At 37.0% G+C, this 21783-nt stretch overlaps 3 protein-coding genes across 5 annotated transcripts in view; 1 reads left to right on the top strand and 2 right to left on the bottom strand.

The window, feature by feature from the left end:
* The first annotated feature begins 3531 nt into the window (after window positions 1-3531).
* LOC143207300 (APOBEC1 complementation factor) lies at window positions 3532-7087 on the top strand. Its single transcript, XM_076420584.1, has 5 exons — window positions 3532-4476; window positions 4645-4819; window positions 4904-5229; window positions 5395-5524; window positions 6221-7087. The coding sequence occupies exons 1-5, from the start codon at window positions 3769-3771 to the stop codon at window positions 6319-6321; spliced, it is 1440 nt and encodes a 479-aa protein (XP_076276699.1). The 5' UTR covers window positions 3532-3768; the 3' UTR covers window positions 6322-7087.
* Window positions 7088-8663: 1576 nt separating this feature from the next.
* Window positions 8664-13437, bottom strand: LOC143207309 (uncharacterized). The gene is made up of 4 exons (XM_076420597.1): window positions 13075-13437; window positions 11485-11620; window positions 10358-10578; window positions 8664-9217 (listed from the first exon to the last, which is right to left on the bottom strand). The coding sequence occupies exons 1-4, from the start codon at window positions 13281-13283 to the stop codon at window positions 8833-8835; spliced, it is 951 nt and encodes a 316-aa protein (XP_076276712.1). The 5' UTR covers window positions 13284-13437; the 3' UTR covers window positions 8664-8832.
* Window positions 13438-13955: 518 nt separating this feature from the next.
* The window catches only part of LOC143207299 (lachesin), a 79061-nt gene continuing 71233 nt past the window's right edge, over window positions 13956-21783 (bottom strand). For 2 of the 3 annotated variants that reach the window (XM_076420580.1, XM_076420581.1), the window contains exon 9: window positions 13956-19992. In XM_076420580.1, the coding sequence (XP_076276695.1) occupies window positions 19616-19992 (377 nt within the window). In that variant the 3' untranslated portion in view covers window positions 13956-19615. The remainder of the gene's footprint in view (window positions 19993-21783) is intronic. The other variant, XM_076420582.1, reaches the window with a different exon arrangement.

Genomic DNA, 21783 nt, shown 5'->3' with positions numbered 1-21783 from the left:
CAGAAAGATCCGCAGACTATCCGTGACACACCATCGGGTGGCCTGGTGGCCCGAGAGTGGCTCGACTTCGTCGAGCGCGTTCAGACGTCAGATAGAAGCGGACAAATTCGTGCGAACTGGTGCGAACGCAGAATTGAATCTCGAGTAGCGCGAAAACTCGCTCGCCCGAACTTGTCCGATTCTTTCCGAACCCGCCCGACGAGATCGAGACACTCCCGGGCAGCCCGATGCACTCGGGTAGCTGGAAACGCGCTCGAGCCGAAAGTTATAAATTAAGTTTCTTTTCCCTTCTACGACACATTTTTTTTTGCACGAAGACGTTTCAACCCTCTACACCTACCGAACCTTAAAAGTAACTGGTAAATGTTTCTTTGTATGAAAATGATGAGATTGATTTTATTTAGACTTTATGCAGCTCTCCTATTGTAATATGTTAATGTATTAGCTCGTTCGGAAAGTCATTTCGTTTTCTCCTTTGCTGAAGAAATAATTCAATTCAATTTAGTTTCTATTTCCTGTAATCGACGCTGACATTTTTTATTTTGCAGAAAGATCTGCAGTCTAGTAATGACAAACGGAAGCATTGCCATCCCTACACGATAAACAAAATTACTTTCCGAACGACCTGATAGTATGTAGTATGTAATTTAAATAATAATATTAATTTTTGTCAGTAAAAAGAAAGACTGTTGCTGCTGCTGCTACACATTTGTACAATAGACATTTACTTTACCGACATCTTAATGTGGAAGATCCACATCAGCGCGACCAGCTCTGTATCACCTTACCGGGGCGAGAGACCCCCTGCTCCCTAGTACAAGGCCTGTACGTGCCTGTATGGCGCTGCGTACGGCATTCGAAACATTGGCGCGACTGTGTTGCCCTCTTACGGTGAGGAAAAATCCCCCACCGTTTTCCGTGCAGCCTCGCGGCAGCAGGGATCCAAAACGCGACATTGCTGCCCGGTGCAGCCCTGGTTGTCTGGGGAGTTGCACTACTGAATTTCGTGCCACCTCCTTCGATATCATGTTCTCCTAATACAAAACTCAATTTTAGAGGTTTTCGAACACTTTACTAAAGATCGAACATTGTATTAGGAGAACATGATATCGAAGGAGGTGGCAAAATTCAGTAGTACAACTCAACCATAAGCCAGACGCTGGAATATTTTTGTTTTTCAAAGTTTCACTATTTTTGCAATTCCAAATCAGCACAGTAACTCAATGAAAAGTACATTTTTGCGGAAATCAGTAGTATAACTCTACAACAAGTGGGACGTTTGGGAAAAATTGGTGGTTCAATAAATATAATACGCAGATATTCTTTATAATACATAGTCTTTATCTATATTCATTGTAAATTCATACATAAAGTGTTTGTAGTTTGTATATTGCATACATGTACATAACTTATATCACCGACGAGACTGCCAATCTTATGGGAGTTCGTGTCCCCCGAATATGTCGGCATGTCTTACGCCCTCTAGGATATATTCTGGCTCCATCCAGAGAAACAGAAGGCCATCGACGATATTTTGTCGGTGAAGAATACCATTGAGGAGATTCTCGTCGCGATGTATCGGTGAGAATGCTAATTATCGCGAAACCATATCGATTATTATTAAATGTTACATTCTCCGCCATATTTCAGACGATGTTTTGGCATTATTGTGACACTATTTCGAATTTTTAGCGATGTGGTATATCAGATCACTGTAACTTTTACGTTATCCCCGCGCCCGTCGCGCCCGGTTAGTAACCGACCCGTCCCCCTGAATAACACAGGGGCTGGCAGCACCGACGAGATGTCGGCGTTACTTGTCATACGCTTTTTAGTTCGAGCATTCACCGCTAGATGGTTAGTGTTTCGATGCCTGTCGAAGTGACTATTTTTAAAACATAATTACATATTATGTATTTCCTGACCGCGAGATCCAAATTAAATAAATATATATAGATGTATATATATAATTATATATTTTATTATATGATACGAGTAATTATGAACCACCGATCGCCGCGAGATATTTATCATTTAATTTCCCGTATTTTAAATAAATTGCATCATCCACTCTTAATTTAAATCTTCAAAATTTAAGAAAGTCCTTCCGGGATATTCCAAAATTGGTACTGAAAGAAACCCCTTAACATCGAGCTATTAATTCTGACAGAGCTGATAACGAGGTTTTAGTTCTAATTCTTTGTAAAACAAAATGTTCGAAATTTCCAAATTCCAAAATTTTGTTAAAACAAAATAAGAATTTTCTGTATTAATTACAAGGTACTGTCTTACTCACTTTGATCATATACATAGATGCATAATTAGCTAATGTGAAGATAATACATATTATTGGCAATATTTGGCTATTTATCGGTAATAATTTCGATTTTTCCAACGTATAGGATACGATATACTATAAACGAGATATTCCGCGATTCATATGTGTTATTAATAATTAATGATAGTACACATTATAGCAAATATTTGTTAATAATAATAAAATTTATTTATCAAGTATAACTATTAAATATGTTTTGCTATGAATTTTACAATATGAATTTGTAAAAATTTTAGTTAATATGTAGGATTATTAGCAATAATAATGTGCAACTGTCAAAGAGCAAAAATGAATTGCGTTGTGTATGAGAAATACTGCGCATTTCTCTAACGTAAAATAACAGACCAGATGTCATCAGACTCATAGGCCTGGTATTTCTCGCACCCAAGGGCCAGGACAATAAACGATGCAACCTTGGTCTTTTCCTTTTCACAAGTGGGTGATTGATTTTCTGTTTCCCCTGCACACATTTTTCTTCTTCACTTCAAGTCCGTTAGTCGAAAATAAAACATATTTTAAATCAGAATTCTCCAGCGTTAAAAACCCATTTCCCAACATATATTAATGAAATTTCCCGTTTACAGTCACGAAACAATTGAGAGTTATGCTAGACACTAGAAAACTACACGTAAACCAATAAACTCTAGTAGTATATTAATTATCTGTAATACACGTATAAGAGTATTAATAAACTAAAGCAGGGATTTAAAACCGATATCATTTTGATAGCGGTGTTATGCCAACAAGGCTGTACCGAAACCGATACATATTATGTATGTACATTATGTATAGTACCGAAATAGAGAAATACTGAAACCGAAATAAATACATGTAAACATATATCGGAATTTTTCAATTTTCCTTTTAGTGACATGATTGATAACATAAGAATGATAAAATAATAGATTAAGTATTATACATAGATGTTAAGTAATACGTTCATAGGCTTTATTAATCTTAACTATAAAAATACGGATACATAACACACAGGCTGATTAAAAATTGTATTAAAATACTGTTGAATTAAAATGAAATAAATTAATTTTAAACACGTCATTCGTGGAAGAGCCGCACTGAAGTAAACAAAGAGCCGCATGTGGCTCGCGAGCCGCAGTTTGCCGAATAGTGATATAATTCGATCTTCGTACGGGTTGCGTGTGCCCTTGCGACTTTACGTCCACGTCCAAGCAAAACATACGGAAGGTCTGTTGTCTCTCTTCCTGAAAACACGGAGGAGTCTCGAGAGTGACAGAGTAACCATGATCGCCCCATCGGAGGAAGAAGGATCGTCAATTTCAGAGAATTATGCCGGTCGAGTAGGGAGTCCGAGTAGGAAGAGGACAAGAGATCTGGGGTGACGAAAAAAGGATCTGTTGATCGCAGTCAGAGTCAGTTGGTCTATCGCTTTCACGGCGGTCGAAGGTTTCGCTATGGAAGTAACAAAGTCAATGGCTGCTTGTAATATACCTGGTGCCCCGAATGAGTGCCAGTTAACCATAAGATTGCTGGAAATGCTGCAGCGAACAAAATACGAACTGGTGCAGGAAAACGGGCAACGCAGGCTGACAGCTCCAGAGATCGTAAGCGGAGAAAAGCAACGTGTGAAAGGTGCCGAGATTTTCCTCGGGCGTTTACCACGCGATTGCTACGAGGACGAATTGATGCCGATCCTCGAGAAAATCGGTCGTCTCTGCGAACTGAGATTGATGCTTGATTTTTCCGGATCCACACGAGGCTACGCTTTCGCGTCGTTCGAAGACACGAAAACAGCGAGGACCGCATGCATCAAACTTGATAGCTTCGAGATTAGACCGGGACATCGAATCGGCGTTGTTAAATCTGTTGATAATTGTCGACTATTTTTTGGCGGAGTGCCGAAGAACAAGTGCAAAGAGGAATTCCTGCAAGAATTGAATAAAATCCTTGACGGCATCACTAATGTTTATCTCTATCCGAGTGCACATGATAAGACCCAGAACCGGGGTTTCATTTTCGTAGAATTTAAGGATCATAGGGCTGCTGCCATGGCAAGACGGAAATTAATCCCCGGAAAAGTTATGCTCTGGGACCACGAAATTGCGGTCGATTGGGCTGATCCTGAGCCTGGAGACCCTATCGACGAGGAGATCATGGAAACGGTAAGATTCTAAAACGTAATACGTGGTAGAAAATATTTTTTTTAATTTTATGTCTCTTCGAGTTTGCGTTTCACTGAATTTTTCCTCCTTCCTGCGAGGATTAAAATTTATTGTATTTTGATCCATCTTTGTTGTTTTTACATTTACGAAGTTTCTGATAATTCTCAGGTAACGGCTCTGTTTGTGCGAAATTTGTCGCTGGACATGCCGCAGCAGAAAATTCGAGAATTATTTCAAAAAACCACGAAGATTCCTGTGCTGAAGTTGAAAAAGATTAATCACTTCGCGTTCGTTCACTATGAAAATCGTAAAGCAGCCGAAACTGTATTGAACATTATGACCAGTGTGTATTAATTCTTTAATTTTTTAATTCGATTTCTCTGTTTGTGCCTTGTTAATAGCTACATATTTCTTAAACAATTTTCAGAACGAAATGGCGTTGCCGATGCCGAGGGTTGGGAAATTAGTTGGGCAAAGCCAATCGGTGCTACGAAAATGTTGGAAAGACAGAAATGTATCAATGAAGCTGTGGCAATATCACATTCGCGGAACAAAGATCAAAATCGTCGAAAGCAAGCTTTGATAAAAAAACATAATTCAAAATTACCTAAGAATGACTACAATAATAATGACAAGGCTGATCCTGTTTTGCTGCACATGACCGCTTTGCGAAATTTTATGAAAGATGAGTTCAGTGCATCTTGCCATTTCAACTGTTTGCAAGTTGCTGCTTCGCCGAATTTCGTTTGCAAAGTAAATAAAAATTCGTCTTCTTCATTCTAAGTTCAGGATTTATTGCAATAGCAATTATTTTACTTTTGGCCCTGCTAAAAATGCTTTATATTTCTAAAAGTGAAATGGAAAACAAATAAATGTGTCTAATAATTTTTTGTTCACATTTTTGTTTCGATTTTTTAGATTACCATTTTCAAAAATGAACAACTTCTATTGGAATATCACGGCGATATAATGACCACGACGGAAGATGCAATTGTTGCGGCGTGCTCGAAGATGTACAACTACGTGTCTTCAGCATTTCAAAGTTGCGGTAAGTGGAAGTGGAAGTAGAAAACGTTTAGTCGTACCATAAATAATTTCCGTTTTACTATATCAATATTATCCAGCAATAAAATAATTGGAATTTAAGACTATTATAGCATTAATGAAATTTGTTTCCGAACAGAAATTATTTATGGATGAAGTTCATATGTATGTGTATAGTAGTTTAGAATGTTTTGTTGAAAGAGGGAAGTAACTGCGGAGGAGCTTCGCGTCCGAAATGATGCGTACGCTTAGGCATGTAATATGATACATAAACACTTGGTTTGTTTTGGTTCGCTTCAGGCCACCCGTGCACACAAAATGATTCTCTTCATCCTCCTTCAGTAACATATACTCCCTGTATGTATTTATATTTCTCTTTGAGATGCAGATATCGATTATTTAATCAGAACTTTTTTAACAAAGAATTTTTAGAGGATCTTTATGTGTAGTTCAAGTAGCCGAGATATATTTCTTTTTATAGAAAAAGAATTCTCGTCCTCCATTTAAATAGATAAAACAATGAAATTTTTAACAATTGTTTAAAAAATGACAAAAAATTATTAACAATTTTTTAAATTTTTTCTTTCTCGATGATTCACTTTAACTAACACATTAATTGCATTGCAATAATTTAAATATTTAAATGTTAATAAAAAAATCAATAATGTTCAGTATATGTTGTTTTTTGTTTTTTGAACAGTATTCCAGGACAGCGAGCAGTATCGTACAGAACAAAAATTAGGCGTTAATCCCGTGGTTGGATCACCAGTTGGCTGGGACAATTACACTCGTTACAATTAAAACAGTGACAAAGTTTTATTTATCACTAACCGTCCATATTTATATAACGTAGAGATCCGAAAGCATGATAAATAATAAAAGAGCTCGACACGTTTTAATCCATTTTTTAATCCAGAGACGCATAATAGAGGGTGTGAAATGTTTAAATCGGACGTATGATATTTTAGGATTTGATTTAGCTACATAAATGATCACTTTTCTTGCTGAATTTAATGTGTTTAATGATATAATTGTATTGTATACTGATTGAACTGTAAAAGCTAGTTTTTACTGATAGCACAAATTATTACCGAATGCCATGCTATGTATTTCGATTCTTTTACGCAATGAAATAAAAGTTTGACTATGATATTTATCGAAGGAAATCGTAAGAATTTTTATAAAAATGAAAGCGGAGAAGAGTGGATTTTTTTAAGATTCAGGTTACAGAAAATTTGGCAATAGCTGGTTCTCTACGTTAAACAATATATTTATATGTATTTTAAGATATTTTATAATCAATTTTAATAAGATAAATGCGAGATCTCAATATAAAGTACGTTGACAATCAAAATTAGTTTTAATTATTGTTATTTTAATGCGTCATCAAATGTTAAATCATTGTTAAATCATTGTTTCGTTTATGTTCGTAAAAGCGCACTTGCAGTACGCAAGCGTGATATGTTTAGTTCTTTTGTAATCATTTTATAATGCTACAGTTCACGATGAACTTGTAATAAACAGTGATATTTGAAGATCAATTGGTTGTTTTTATTATTAAACAAGTATAATCAATAAACATATCGAAAACGCCATTAAAAATATAAATTAAAAATTCTCAAAGATTCTTAGTTACGAAAACCGTAGAAACATAATTACAGAAGTGCGAAAAGAATTATTGTTGTAACTATTTAAACTAAAACAAGAACGAATGAAGGAAGACAGTAAAGCGCCCTAAGCGCAGCCGAAATCGTACACTACATATAAAAACACGTTTCAAATGCTAAAAGATTGAAATGTGTGTAATCTTTATAGTCCTAATTTAATGACAAACAGCTGTAAACCACACTTTTGTATTTGGTGTACGATTTTGGTTGTAAGTCACTGTACATTTTGGATTCCGCACAGGTTCTTCTGGAAACGAACGAACCGTATTTTGTTGCATCAAAGGGAACAACGGTCGTCGAGGAGCAACATTATTCGATCTTCCGAAGTCAAATTGTAATCGGAGAGGGTACGATTGTCTTCCAAATAAAAACCCCGGTTCCAAAGCTTCATCCTATCCGGTTTCCAATTACGATGCTTTTCTTGCAGCAATTCGGCAAGTCGTTGCTTCACAAATCCAATTGTTTCCGAATAAGGAATTTGCATTCGCAAGCGCGGCCCTTCGAGCCTGCATATCGTCACGACTAATTGACATCTGCAGGCTGGCATTTGGATCATTTTTACACGGGGACATAATACACGATAATAGGAACGCAATCAAGTCTCATTAGGAAACGTTCATATCTTACCTTCCGGGCAAAGCGACATTATTTCACAAAAATTTCTTTGTAAAAATTCGACATTATGAAGTTACGAAGTGTAACTATGTCTAATTATCATTTCAACTAAAAGATACGAGAACGTGCTCCATTGCAACTAGAAACAAATTAAAACGGATAGTTGTTAAATTATGATAATGTGCGATCGAATTAATCAATGTTACGAATTTTATCAGGGTTAATGTGCACGATGAATAAATTTACATTGCTCGTAAATTGATTTTCACCTTGCGAACAACTTCAGAACGTTTTTATTAAAATTACAAAATTTCATTTGACAAGAAGCGTAGTACAAATTAAATGATGATGTTTGAAATTATTATAACTTCAGGAAGAACTGTGTTACACATAGATAACGAGCTCTTTGTCGAATAATTATTAAACAGTGCCATTTACCAAAAAGTTGAGTGGACACTTTAATATAGTTCAATTATAAGTTTCAAGTTTAAAGGAAGCTCAAATGAACTGTTTTTCACCCACTGATTTAATTCATTTCAAACCAACTTTCGGATACCAAGAAGAATCATGATCGACTTCCGCTCGACTTCCTTAAACTTCCGCTTTTTTCAAAACGATTGAAATAGATGTTCTTGAAAGATTAAATGCAATGCGATACTTCAATCTTCCCTTTATTGGGTTTATATTTAAAAATCCATTAGCTAATTATTTCTAAACAATACTGGAATGTCAGAATTTTATAAAGCTACGTAACATTACAACTAGATTACGAATTTGATGCAATTTTTTGAAACTCAGCATAGAAAAACGTTTAAACAATCTAAAATATTTACGTTCATTGGGATGTAGTAAAACATCTGCTACAATAAAGACATTTCTGTATCAGAGTTCTACTTTATTCAAATAGACCCGAAGCATTGGCGGTTAATAAGAGATTATAATCAATAAAGATTAGTGAAATCCGCTGTAATACAGGGTATCATTAGCATTCAATTGGCATGCTTTTAGAGCTATCAAGAGCCTGTTACGATTAGTACGGAGAGAACCACATAGAAAACAGTCTCTGCGACATCGTGGATGGTGTCCTAACACCGGCGACGTAGCTTTCGAGAATCCTCCTGATGGTCTCGTTATCGGTGTTACCGGTAACATTCTGGGGTCTCATGCACCTCACTGCCCGTTCCGTTTCAGCGGTGCATTCGTTCTTTTGTTGTCTCGTCTCCATGGAAAATATTTCATGCGCGAAGTCGAGCAATTCGCCGACTACGCAATCGAGGACCGTGTCTTTCGGTATTTCCCCGCGTCCACTTTCCGCGCATTCTTTGATCATAGTATTCATCCACGCCCAGTCCTCCCATTCTTCTCTGTGCCTCACCTTCTGATTGTCCAATTGCCACGTTAAGTGGGCCCGGTACCTGCACTTACCAAAAACAATTACAAATATATAAATTCATAAGCGAAACTCTCTGAAAGAAACAAATATTTGTACAGCAAAAATCAATGGTGTTTCCCGAGTGAGATTACCTTGATACGAATCGGTGAACATTCTAATAGCATTGACAAATAATTTAAACAAAAATTGTGTGAATGTTGAGAACTGTTAATTTTATGGAGCGATAAAGGTAACGGAAACCAGCAACTGCAGTACGTGTATCAAGAAGAATGCAGTTTCAAGGTAAACAACATAATGAAAAAACATAATATTTATTTTAGAATGTTCATAGAAAACGAGACTCTCAAGCTCAATGATAAAACAACGATTTTTGGAAATTTTAACACTGCTGCACGTCCTTGAATGCACCAGTGTCGAAGTTCCGTTCGAAGAAATGACATTCTACCAAAAAACGAATGTTTCAAGGAAAACAACTTCATGAAAAAACGTGAAATTTATTTTAAAATGTTCATAGAAAACGAGACTCTCAAGCTCAATAATAAAAAATCGACTTTTGGACATTTCAACACTGCTACACACTCTTGAATGCACTAGAGTTGAAGTTTAAAAAAAACGAATGTTTCAAGGTGAACAACACTATGAAAAATCATGAAATTAGTTGTAAAATGTTCTCCAAGATCGAAGTCCCTCATCTCAATATTAAACAATTGATTTTTAGAAATGTCTGCGCTGCTATACATTTTCTGGAATGTATAAGGGCTACAGTATTTCACGTGCACCTGTTCAACACTTAAGCGATTCCCTTTCATCGTCGATGAAATAAAGAAGAACGCTTTCAAAAGAAAAGAAACTTGGTCGAAATGACCAGGTGTGAAAGAGTTAATGCCGCATTAAAATATCCTCGTCAAGTGTAAATTGCCGGGATCGTACCCCGGGTGCTAATCAGGATCTCGCTGTACTCGATGAATATTGCAATGCGCTGCATTCGTCGCGCGGAGTCGATAAAAGTCTTTTCAGAATAGGAGAAACGTCTGTCCCCTTCTTTTCCTCGACCACCCCCTTGCCTCTTTCACCATCCCCCACCCTGTTACTCCTGCCATGTCCCTGGCGTTTTCTCGCGATTCGTTTAACATTATTGGAAAAAGAAGTTGCGCGCACTCACCCCCAGTTCAACGGGTTCTTCTCGAACTTGACGTTTTTAAGGTTTTTTAGGTAGGCCAGCATGGAGTAGTCGATGAACTTGATTTGATTGTTGTCGAAGTAGAAATTCTCCAGATTGGGCAGCATCAGGAACACCTTGTAGTCGATCACCTGGATGTTGTTGAACGAGACGTCCAATGTCTTCAGGTTCGGAGTGCCCGCGAAGCAGTCTCCGTACACTGACTTCAATTTTATAATTATTTTATAATTGTAAACTGCAAATCTTTATGAACATTCTTATTTTCATGAATTATTTTGTAGAAATCTGAAGAAGATAAAAGTGTTGTGCCTCCACTAGAAGGTTCCTTGTGGATGAATTTTCATTAATGTGCTCATATTCTTGCATAATGAATGCATAAAGATCTTCACTGATTAATTTTGGAATCGTACATGTATTTTTTCTGTATTTTTTTAGCTAATTTTATTGTCATATTTTGTTCTTTCTACATAGCTAGAGCAGTGGTTCTTAAACTCATGTAATCCGAGGCCCCCCTCTTGAACAACATTTTTTTGGGGGATCCCATCCCAACCCTAGGCATTTTACGTAATTCTTGAGACTTAATTTGAAACATGGAAATGTGTGAAAACACGAAACATTTTGAACATGGAAATGATTTGAATGACCTTTTTTTAGCACAAATATCTGTTAATGTCAAAATTAAGAACCACTGAGCTAGAGAATTCGTTTGTTACAAGATTTTCAGGTAGGTTTCTCAGTTCAATTACTTATAGGTTATCGGTTGTGTGCTTTTCGTTCAGAGTTGAATTAAAATTGTTAATAGATTTTTTCGCGATTTTACGGGGTGACATTTCAATTATGAACGCTTGCGAGAACGCAACGCAAGTTAAATAAAATTTTGATGTAGCTTACGTCAGTATGGATACTGCGACACAAGAACAGTGTATGAATTATTCATTAAATTCAGGAGGAAATTTAAAGCTTCTGAAAGATTTTTCGTCAACTAATCATCCCCGATTAAAGGGGTTGCACTGTGCATAAATCTGCTAAATATATGTTAATCAGTGTCAAGTTTATTCAAAGTTATAATCAATTCGAAAAATTAATAAAATATCTTTTTTCCACGTCACCTGTAATCGGTTGCCCCAAAGTAGCAGCTCCTCCAACTTCGCTAATCCCGCGAACGTTGAATTATCCATTGTTTGTATGCCAATTCCATGCAGATCTAGCTTCTTCAGACTTCCAGCAAATCTTACAAACACGTTTCTGCAAATTAACAAAACTTGTTATCTGACATTTCGGTTTTTAATTACACTGTCTTATTTTGTAGCCATTAGTCCTATAAACACATCTGCATAAGGTAATAATTCAATCCCCAAGAAGGTTATTCATTTTACAAAAGGATTCTCTATAAATTGAACAGTATGTTTGAACGAATATACATATATCACAGAAGGATTTGATTATAATTATCCATATGCTGTCTTGCCATCCATTTGTACATTTTTCTGCTTGTTAATAATTACTGATTCGATAAAGTAATACTTTCAACAACAAAGCTTATTTTCAAAGCAAAGTTTCATAAAGGGAATTTATAAAGTGAATGATATATTTGAAGTTCGAATGAATATAAATCATGAACAGATTCTACTTATTAACGATCGGCAGAGTGTAATTTATTATATATGTATATATTTGTATTATCTCTCTCTTTCAATCTGTTTTTATAAAATACAATACAGTACATACTCCCTTTGTAATTTCTTTATCTGATACAAAAGCATCGCGCCGCGTAACAAATCCCCACAATTATTTTTACCATTGACTCGATGAAATAATAATCCAATTAAACCACTCTAACAAACGTTGTACGCCACGCAGAAAACGTATACGGAACAGAACGAAGTTAATAAGAGAATATGCGAACGTTTTAGGCTCTTCAGTGGCGTGAGACTTCCATAAAATCCTGAACAACGTAGATTACGCTTATTTGTTGCAACAATAGCGAAACTCAAACGTCTCGCTTAATTTGTACTAATTTCATTTCCCGAGCGCCGGGAAATTCGAGAAATATCGCGTGTCCGCGACTGAACCCTCCGGCGAATTCGCATAAATATTCGCAAGCGTACAATTCAAGACTTCTCGCAGCAAACACTATAAGCTCGCATTTAAAAGATTATCCCCATAACCAGCGAACGTTCCATGTACCATTGTTAATAGTTTACAATTTTCGTGCATTCCTTTTTCAAAATTATTAGTAATAATTCTTTGACCCAGCCACTAGAGGTACAATCCACTGAATTGAATTGTACTTACTCGTTTTTCGTCACAAGTACATAAAATCCGCAGTCTAATAATTAAGTCAAATCCAAAATAAAATTCTTAATCAATTATTAACTGGAATTTTGAAAGGGAATACTGCATAAATCGTTTAACACTAAACCTACCGATCATCAAAAGTGACTGATGTGTATAGTATTATAATACTATACTTTTATAAAAATAACAAGCTTAAATTTATTTATATTTTGTGCGATTTTTACTATAATATATACTGGAGCCAAAAAATATATTCAATAAATTCCCATGAAAATACCTTTACAATTTCAATAAATGTTAAATAAAAAGTCTAAAATGGTTTCTTTGACCCTCCTCGTGGTAGGTTTAATGTTAAAGTAAGGAAGTTTCTTCTGTTTTATAAGAAATTCGATTATTGGCACCCTGGCAAATTCTTGATCTCCGAGTCGGTGATTTGAATGGCCGTCGGGTTGCTCTTCGCTCGGCCCAAGGTTCTCAAGTTTGTCAGCTCGGTGCATCGTAAGATCAAAGAGGCCCCCGACCGATTTGTGACAGTGCTGCAGGTGCTTTTGGACGTCACGACGCTCGATAGCAAAGATCCGAGAACAATAAATGATAACGCGCGGTCCATGATTCCGGGCGAAGAGACAATAGCCAGCCGCGGACGAGAGTGTTTAATTAACTGAACGCCTCTCGATGTCCTCCGCTCGATGAGCAACCGAATCGCGTGGGCGGCCGTATCCTTCGTTCCGCGTTGCGATTTCCGTTAACGATAAGGGAATTAGTTCGCGCTGCAAAATTAAAAGAAGCCGACGATGTGTATCATCGTCTCTTCCATTTTTTCCACCACGATTTCTATGAAATGCTTCCCATATTATACGTAGACTGTGGATCTTCATGCAACTTCTCATTCCCATATGTTATTTACTAAATAAAAGTTTCTTTCTTCTTTTAACGATCTTATTAAGCTGCAACTAATACGTTAATGCACTTAATTTTGTTTAAATCTGTCCACTGCATGAAATTCCACTGATTTTTCGCACAAATGTATAAAATCCACGGTCTAGTTATAATCTCACTCGTGATGAGGATTTTAACTAATGTATACTGCAGTGAGTGATGAAATTATTAGAGTGTGAAAATCAGATTTGCTATCGATGTGACGAATAATATTACTGCTGAAATTATTAGGGACAAAACAGTTCTGATCACTGTAGCTGTAAGAAAAATGAAATGGTTAGTCAGCTAGGAGATGATTCGAGAAGGATTGAGGATTAGAGATGTCCACCAGCGTGGTAAAAACAACGTTTATTGTCGTACATATATACACGAATACACAACTCAGGTGGTTAACATCGATAAACGATTAATTTATTACATGCTCCATCGAAGAACTTTTGCGGAACTCGATAATCCGGCGTGAAACCGATCGGCTTTGGATCACATTCATGCCTAGTAAACTGTCCGGGATAGTGAACGAAACTAAATCGAAATAATCTTATTGGTTTAGTATATTTCTATACATAGTGGGGGCCGAATGAAAGTTTAATATTACTGGTTCGAAGACTGGTTTGTTCCTCAACCCTCTTCCATCGCGTTTTAATTGAATGGCAGTGATTCAGGAATTTTAATCGAGAATGATTTAGAATAAAGGCTCATCATTTCTAATTATCTCTTTTTTCCAAATTGTGCTTCTTGTTGTGTTGAATGCTGTCGAAAAATTATATTTGATGTATCTACATACAATAGGGTGCACTTCATGTTGGAATGTTCAATGTAAGAATTATGGTAGAAAGAAGCTGTAGATTAATATGTTTTCACACGGTGAATTTTTCATGTTCTTTCACTCGCTTGATTAATTAAAACTTTCTTTCGACCGCCACTTCACACACATCTCAGAATGCACATTCAACACGTTCATAATCTATACAACAACTTAACAACAATGTAATGTTTTTACTGAAGAATTGAACGAATAATTTGTTTCCTTCTCAACTCTTAATATGATAGACACGTTGTCTGCCAAAGCAGTCACCGGAAACACGACATTCTTTCGGATTTAATGAAAGTTTACCTACATGGATTCAATTAATAACGATAAAAATTAAAGTTAAGAAATGAACAAACAATTGTGCCAACAACACGTAGGACGTGGCAATCAACCTACTAATGATCACATGTAATTAAACTGGAAATTCCGGCTTCAAAACTTCACTGTAAACCTAGCTCTAACACTGTTAGACAATAACTTTATTAAAAAATCAATAAAATCCATTTCAATGGTTTTTCAAGTAATAGTATGGATAAATTTTTCACAAATACTTTTTGCACGCCTCTTTCATTTCACACATGTCGAGCCGTTACAGCACATTTTTCGTACCATGACGCTAACAATTCAATCACTCGCAGCAATGTCTTACCGTTAGCGATTAACATCGATCAGCAGTGAATCACAGTGGCAGCGAACGTGTTGTGGCAGTGAAAACGAGTGTCTGCCTGGACTCTCCAGTATACGAACCGAGTCTATAAAAATACAAACGCGCTGGAACGTCCGCCGTCCGATTACAGCGTTGAGAAATGGGCAATTGGTGCGGGCGGGGGGAATTGAAATTGAACAGATAACACGTTTTTTATTACCGGCGATTCATTAGTGTTTCCGGGTGTGTATGTTAATTATACTCTACCGGCTTGTCGTATACAGCTACAGTTTATTGTCATAAAAACCGTTCGTTTTATTTACACCATATAGAATGATATACCATCGACGAGTATTTTTTCCTCCCCGATATCACACGCAATTCAAACACCAAGCAACACCAACGAGGATGTCCGAGAATGTCTCTGTTACAATCGAAAAACGCGAAAAACATCGCGGATTGCTATCTAGTACATACAAGAAACGGAACAACTCAAAAATCCGGTGACACTGTGTCGCGGGTGGTGTGAACTTAAAAGGTGAACCGGAAGCAGAGTAGGGCATTAATCAACAAATGTTTAAAAATGACTAATAGTCTTTTTGTGAATGTTATAGCAAAATAGTCATTAGTCAAAACTTTTTGATTAGTTTGATTAGTTTGATTAGTTAACTAAATGGCAAATAGTTAGTCACAGCTCTAAGTAATCGTTAGCTATTGCTTATTACTGAATTAGTAGTTGATGATCAGTCATCAATCTTTAGTCATCAGTCATTATTGTGCGATTAACATACAATAATATTAATAATTAGTTATCACTAACTAATCGAAAAGTTTTTACTCATGTCTATGTTGTTATGATTAACATTCAAAAAGACTATTAGTCATTTTTAAATATTAGTTGATTATTGCCCTACTCTGACCGGAAGCTTGGGACGCAATCGATCGTTTTTATGTGTTCTCTCTCTTTCGTTTTCTCTCGTTCGTTCGCTCTCTCTCAAACTCTTTCTTATCCCACTACGATATAATTTGTACTTTTCGCATTGATTCGGCGCGCGCAAAATAAAAATCATAGATTTTTCTCGCTGAAGTTCTAGAATCTCTTCTTGTCGATCACTTTCAACCCTTTGCACCCGGAGCTACAGTGACTCGAATCAATATTCGGACGCTCTAAAAAAGACGGTAATTTTTTTAATGTTGTACTATATACGATTTGAACTTTTTTCGGAAGCTAGAGCAATTAGTTTACTGGAGGATGTGAGAAGAAATTTTTTCAAAAATTGCAATTCATCGGAATTGTAGAAAAAATACTGAAAACATTTTACAACTTTTTTATATAGGCCTATATTAAAAATTTTAAAAATACGTTTTGTGGATCCGTGTCAATAAAACATATTCTGAAAATTTCGTGAAAATCGGTCGACGTTGCAATGAGCTACAAACGTTTAAAGATGGTAAAAATTGCAGATTTTCACGATTTTCGGCCTCTAACTGCAATAAATCTAAGCACTCTTACATCTTTCAATGCTTGTTGTTTTTCCCCGCATCAACTGATTTCGACGAAACTTTCACCGTGCATATAATTGACACAGATCTACGAAACGTATTTTTGGTCCCACATAAAAAAGTTGTAAAATGCAACTTTTAGTATTTTATCTACAATTCCGATCGATTGCAATTTTTGGAAAAATTTCTTTTCGCATCCTGTAGTAAACTAATTGCTCTAGCTTTCCAAAAAAGTTCAAATCGTACAGTACAATATTTAAAAAGTTATCGTCTTTTTTAGAGCGTCCGAATATTAATTCATCATACAATACTTAAATGTTTTAATTGATTAAATACCAATTTATTTAATAATGTAAGCAATATTTTGAATAATGGTATAGCAGTTTCTGTGATGACTCTCAGTCTCTCACCACTCGAGTGCTGAGGGTTAATCGTTTCCGATCGTAGCACCGCCGGTCGTTCTACGTACTAACCCTGGCAAAAATGATTCGATCCAATAAATCAAGTGTATCATTGTTAGATAGCGGATCTATATGCAGAATACAAATTTTCTGTCTGAATTGCAACAAACTGGAGGGTTAAACTTAGGCTGTAAACTTTTCCTTGCGTAATTAGAAATTTTTGCTAACATGGCGGCATTTTTATCTGTCAAAAACACTGTAAATCGCTCAAGTTTAAACTCTCATCACTTTTAAACTACTCATCTTCTAGGATATAAACTTGTATTTTTGGCATTTTCTCACCCAAATTTACTGGGTTACATAGGGGAAAGGCAAACATTTCTGGTTACGCAAGGAAAAGAGCAGCCAACTAGAGTGAAATGGAAATTCATTTTCTTTCTTAATATGTTGAATAGGTTGAAAATAATATAACAGTATTTTAACAGTAAAATACTTTTACATGTTTTTTTATAAATGCATAAAATCCGCTCTCTAATCATTCATATTTTCAATGTGCAGAGATTTCCATTAGTATTACGTAGGCATAAGTTACAGCTGGACAGTGATTTAGGTGATCGTAGAATAAATCAGAATTGATCTAAGATTTTATGAATCGTAGTACATACATAGTTCGCAATGTAATTGTTCAGTTCCCGTCAACTTTATTTTACGTTGCGGGCAATCTTGAACCTCGTTTCTTTAATATCTTCATTGTGTTTGAAAGTAACCGAGCACAAGCTAATCATATCTGCCGCCAAACTTTTTAAACGTTTCTTTCGTAATTTTTCTTTTAACTTCTCGCGATTCCTTGCAAGATGTACATAACTAAGTAAGTGCACTCTTTTCAATTTTTTAATGCGATTAATGTTTCCAATTTGTAAATGTGTGAAAATACTAGAATATAAACAAAAAATTCCGAATTATTTCTGAAATTCCAAAATAAAAACACACTTGCGCATAAGACCGCACGACCGAAGTGAAAACTTCTACGGCGCGACACACACCTGTCTGTTTCTCGTTTGCTAAAGAAGTTTTCACTTCCATAACTCGCTTGAACACAGAATTAATTCTAATAACAATGAAGGTAAATAATATTGATTTCTATCAAATGATTCAACACGGAATCAGTACGTACCATGCAACAGTCTGTGTTTTGCGTCGTATTCGTTCTGCGTCCCGTTCTGTGTTCACTTTGACTTCCGCGTATACATATTATGAAGGCGCGGTCGAACCCTTACGACCGATTGTCACCAAAGATCGGAGATTGCTCCCGAACTTTGATCGGCCCGATCGAAGACGCACTACATACCGTCAATTAAACCATAAAATAAACTCTGTAAATACGCGCAATAAAAAGAAGGTTTAAGTACCTAAATTCTATCGAGTTTAATTAAAGGTATCACAATAACAAACAATCAATACAGTAAATCCTCTATAGTCGCAAAAAGGTCGTACACGATGAATGCAAACAAATATCCCTTCCACTGTGGTAATCTGATCTCGGCTCGGGTATATCGGTTAATGGGACGCGGAGAGTCGCAGTCGCCGGCACAGTTCAAAGGCCCGCGCGTCCTCTCAATGTAAACCAATATAAAAATCTTCTTTATTATTACTTATTTTTTATGAAACTTTCATCAATATATATGTTTCTTCTATCGATCGTATTTGCTGTTAATAAATGTTAAATGCTTTTGGCGCAACGGTTCGATCGGGGGGAACAGTTTTTGAAATTATTATAAAATATTTACTTTACAGAGAGACGCGATGCAAATAAATCTTGAAAAGGATCCAAAATAGGATCGAAAAGTTGATTTTGTTTGACAATTAGCAAAATTGCTTTATAATTCATAATAACCGATTGTACCGTTGTGCGCCGAAAGCATTTAACATTTATTTCATCAATATATTTGTGGCTTTTTTCTGATTAAGATAATACCAAACACGATATAATTTCAACTGTACTTAGTGGTTTAATTGTCGATGAAAGTTTCGGGCGCAAGGATGGACATCGTACGGGAAAGAAAGAGACGCGGAGAGTCGTAGTCGCTTCGGCCGCGCGCGGTCTCTATGTATTTATACGCGCTGTCCTTCTGTACGTTCGGCTCTGTCTTTGAAGCTCAAACAATAGTGTCCATCTACGAACGTTGCAAACGAACCTCCCTGAGACTTTTGCAACTATAGAGGATTTACTGTACTATCCCCAACAAAAAATTACCCCAAACACACCTGTCTGTTTCTCGCTCGCTCTGCTAAACTCGGCTCCCCCGAGTTTACTCGATTAGCGTTTCACCTCAGAGCGTGACGGATCAGACTCATTCACTGCCCAGCAATTGTATAAACCTGTGCTGGGCACGGTTGGGGCCCCTCAAACGCTTGCTTCCCCACCGCGTTTACTGGAAGGGAACAGTGAGCGCTACGGTGAGGACGATTTTTTCTCAATTGAGACAAATACGCCCAACACTGGTGTACGCGATGCGCCAGAAAAAGTTTTCACTTCAGAAACAAATGATGCGAAAAGATTTAGTTTGATCGACGCTGGCGGGTTTGGGTCGTCGGTGGCAGTTTCGCGCGCGCCGGATCAACACGGCCGGAGACAATCGGCTTTATGAGCTACAGACGACGATCACTATGAAAGCGAGCATTAATCCTACGTAATTCAATCGGCGATCCTGGGAGGACGTGACGCTGTTCTGGCCGTTTAATTGGGTCGGCGGGTAATGCGCGGGTACCGGCTGGGACGCGGGTGCAGGGTACGGCGAGACTTTCGACTTTTTTGCGCTTGGGTCCGTCAAAGCGTTCGAATTGTTCCTCCTCAACATCGGTGTCGAGTGACCCATATTAGCGCTGCTTTTCGACAGCGTTCCCTCCCGGACGAACGAGTGCAATTTAACCTTTCTGTCGGTCTGTTTCTTTGACCCGTACTTGTCGATGTACTCCGTGTGCCGGATCGGCGCTGAAGTGGTCCTCGGTACGTGCAGCACTGGCATAACAGAAAACGTTAGTGAACACCCGCTAGAGAACGCCCGAGGATTCAGCTCGATGGAGAACTGGCGCAAGTGTCCCTTTCTACATCCCCTAAAAATCGTTTAAGCACCGGAACCGGTCAACAGATCCGTATTTATATAGATCCGCGAGCAGCAATCATATTTCATGGCGCATCAAACACCAAAGAGCGAATTGTTCAGAAAAAATCCGTATTTATACTATACATAGATCAGCGTGGCGCAAATTCCTCGCTCTGTCTACCAGAAGTGTAATATAGCTTGACTCTGGATCTTTATGCTACCAAAATTTTCTGCCTGAATTGCAACAAACTGGAGTGAAATAGAATATTATTTTCTTTTTTAATACTAGACTGCGGCTTTTTATGCAAAATAGAAAAGTTTGCATTAATTGTAGGACACAGGAGCCAAATAAAAATTGTATTCTTCTTTTAATTGTTCTATTAATCTGAAACTAACACATTAATGTCCTTAAATATTTTTTACATGTGCACTGTTCTAAATTGTACGTACCCATTTTTGTCATAAATGCATATAATACGCAGTCTATTTAATACAATGGCATTTTTATGACCACTTTTTTGATAGCACGATTTCTTGTCTGTCTGTTTGTCTGTTGGGTACAAATTTTGCAATTGATTTTAAACTAACTTCCCGATGAGCTAGAGACTTCAAATTTTAAACACAGCTCAGATCTGGACGGACAATGCCAAATTTTAAAAAACAAATTTAAAAAAGCCTATGTGTTCAGAAGATATAAACTATTAAAAATTTAACCGTTACATCTCCCCGCGCGACGCTCGGTTGTACGTGATCGCGTTCAGCGATCCCCACTCCGCGCGACAGCGCTCCCTACTCCACTACGCGTTCCCACTCTGACTCATCTCCACTCCACTGACCCGCTTTGCACCGAAGGAGCTCAGTGTGCGTTCGAACTCCGTGCAGTGTTTACAAAGTTACTACGTATTACTATGCTATAATGTTTGTTTATGAAGCGAAAGAACAGTTGCACCGAGATTCTCCGTCGAACCCATAGACATATAGAGATAGACTGCGCCGTCTTATGGGCGAGTTGAAGCCCACAATGGCGGCGCGCGGTACAAAGAGTGAGAGAGAGAGCATTACCCGGGGTCCATAGCGCTCTCTTTCCAATTGATGTATTTATTGATGTTTTATTTTTGTTTTTTGCCGCCATTGTGGGCTTCAGCGCTTCGTACAGGCAGCGCAGTCTATCTCTATATGTCTATGGTCGAACCTTTATTTCATCACGGCATTTGTTTTCGATATGACGCGGTCGCGATACCGTCTGAAATTTGCTACATGTCTCTGTTATAATCTCATCAAAATGTTTAAAAACGATTGTAAAATTTCACACACACAAAACTAAAAAGCAGAAAATAATATTAAAATTAATTTTTATTGAATTCTTCTAATGATTTCACTGTTTTAAATTACACCTACTCATTTTTGTCATAAATGCATAAAATTCGCAGTCTAGTAATAACTAGACTGTGGAGCTTTGTTAAAATGTGTACATCAGTATATGTATATTGTGTACATCAGTAGCATTTATTACTTGATGGTTCTAGCGTTAAATAACAGAGTGTACAATATTAATTTGAGCACTTTCACGTAAACTAGGAGATTGCGGATATTACATACGTGTGACATGCACAATCTCAGTATTGACATTTCTCAGTTTGTCGTATGAAGCTTTTTACCAATTTATTTAAGCAGTATTAGCTTATAGTTTCCGCAAGCACGTATAG

Source organism: Lasioglossum baleicum, chromosome 3 (assembly GCF_051020765.1).
Source record: "Lasioglossum baleicum chromosome 3, iyLasBale1, whole genome shotgun sequence".
NCBI lineage: Eukaryota > Metazoa > Arthropoda > Insecta > Hymenoptera > Halictidae > Lasioglossum > Lasioglossum baleicum.
Note: the sequence above shows the minus strand (reverse complement) of the source record. Positions and strands in the feature narration are given on the sequence as shown.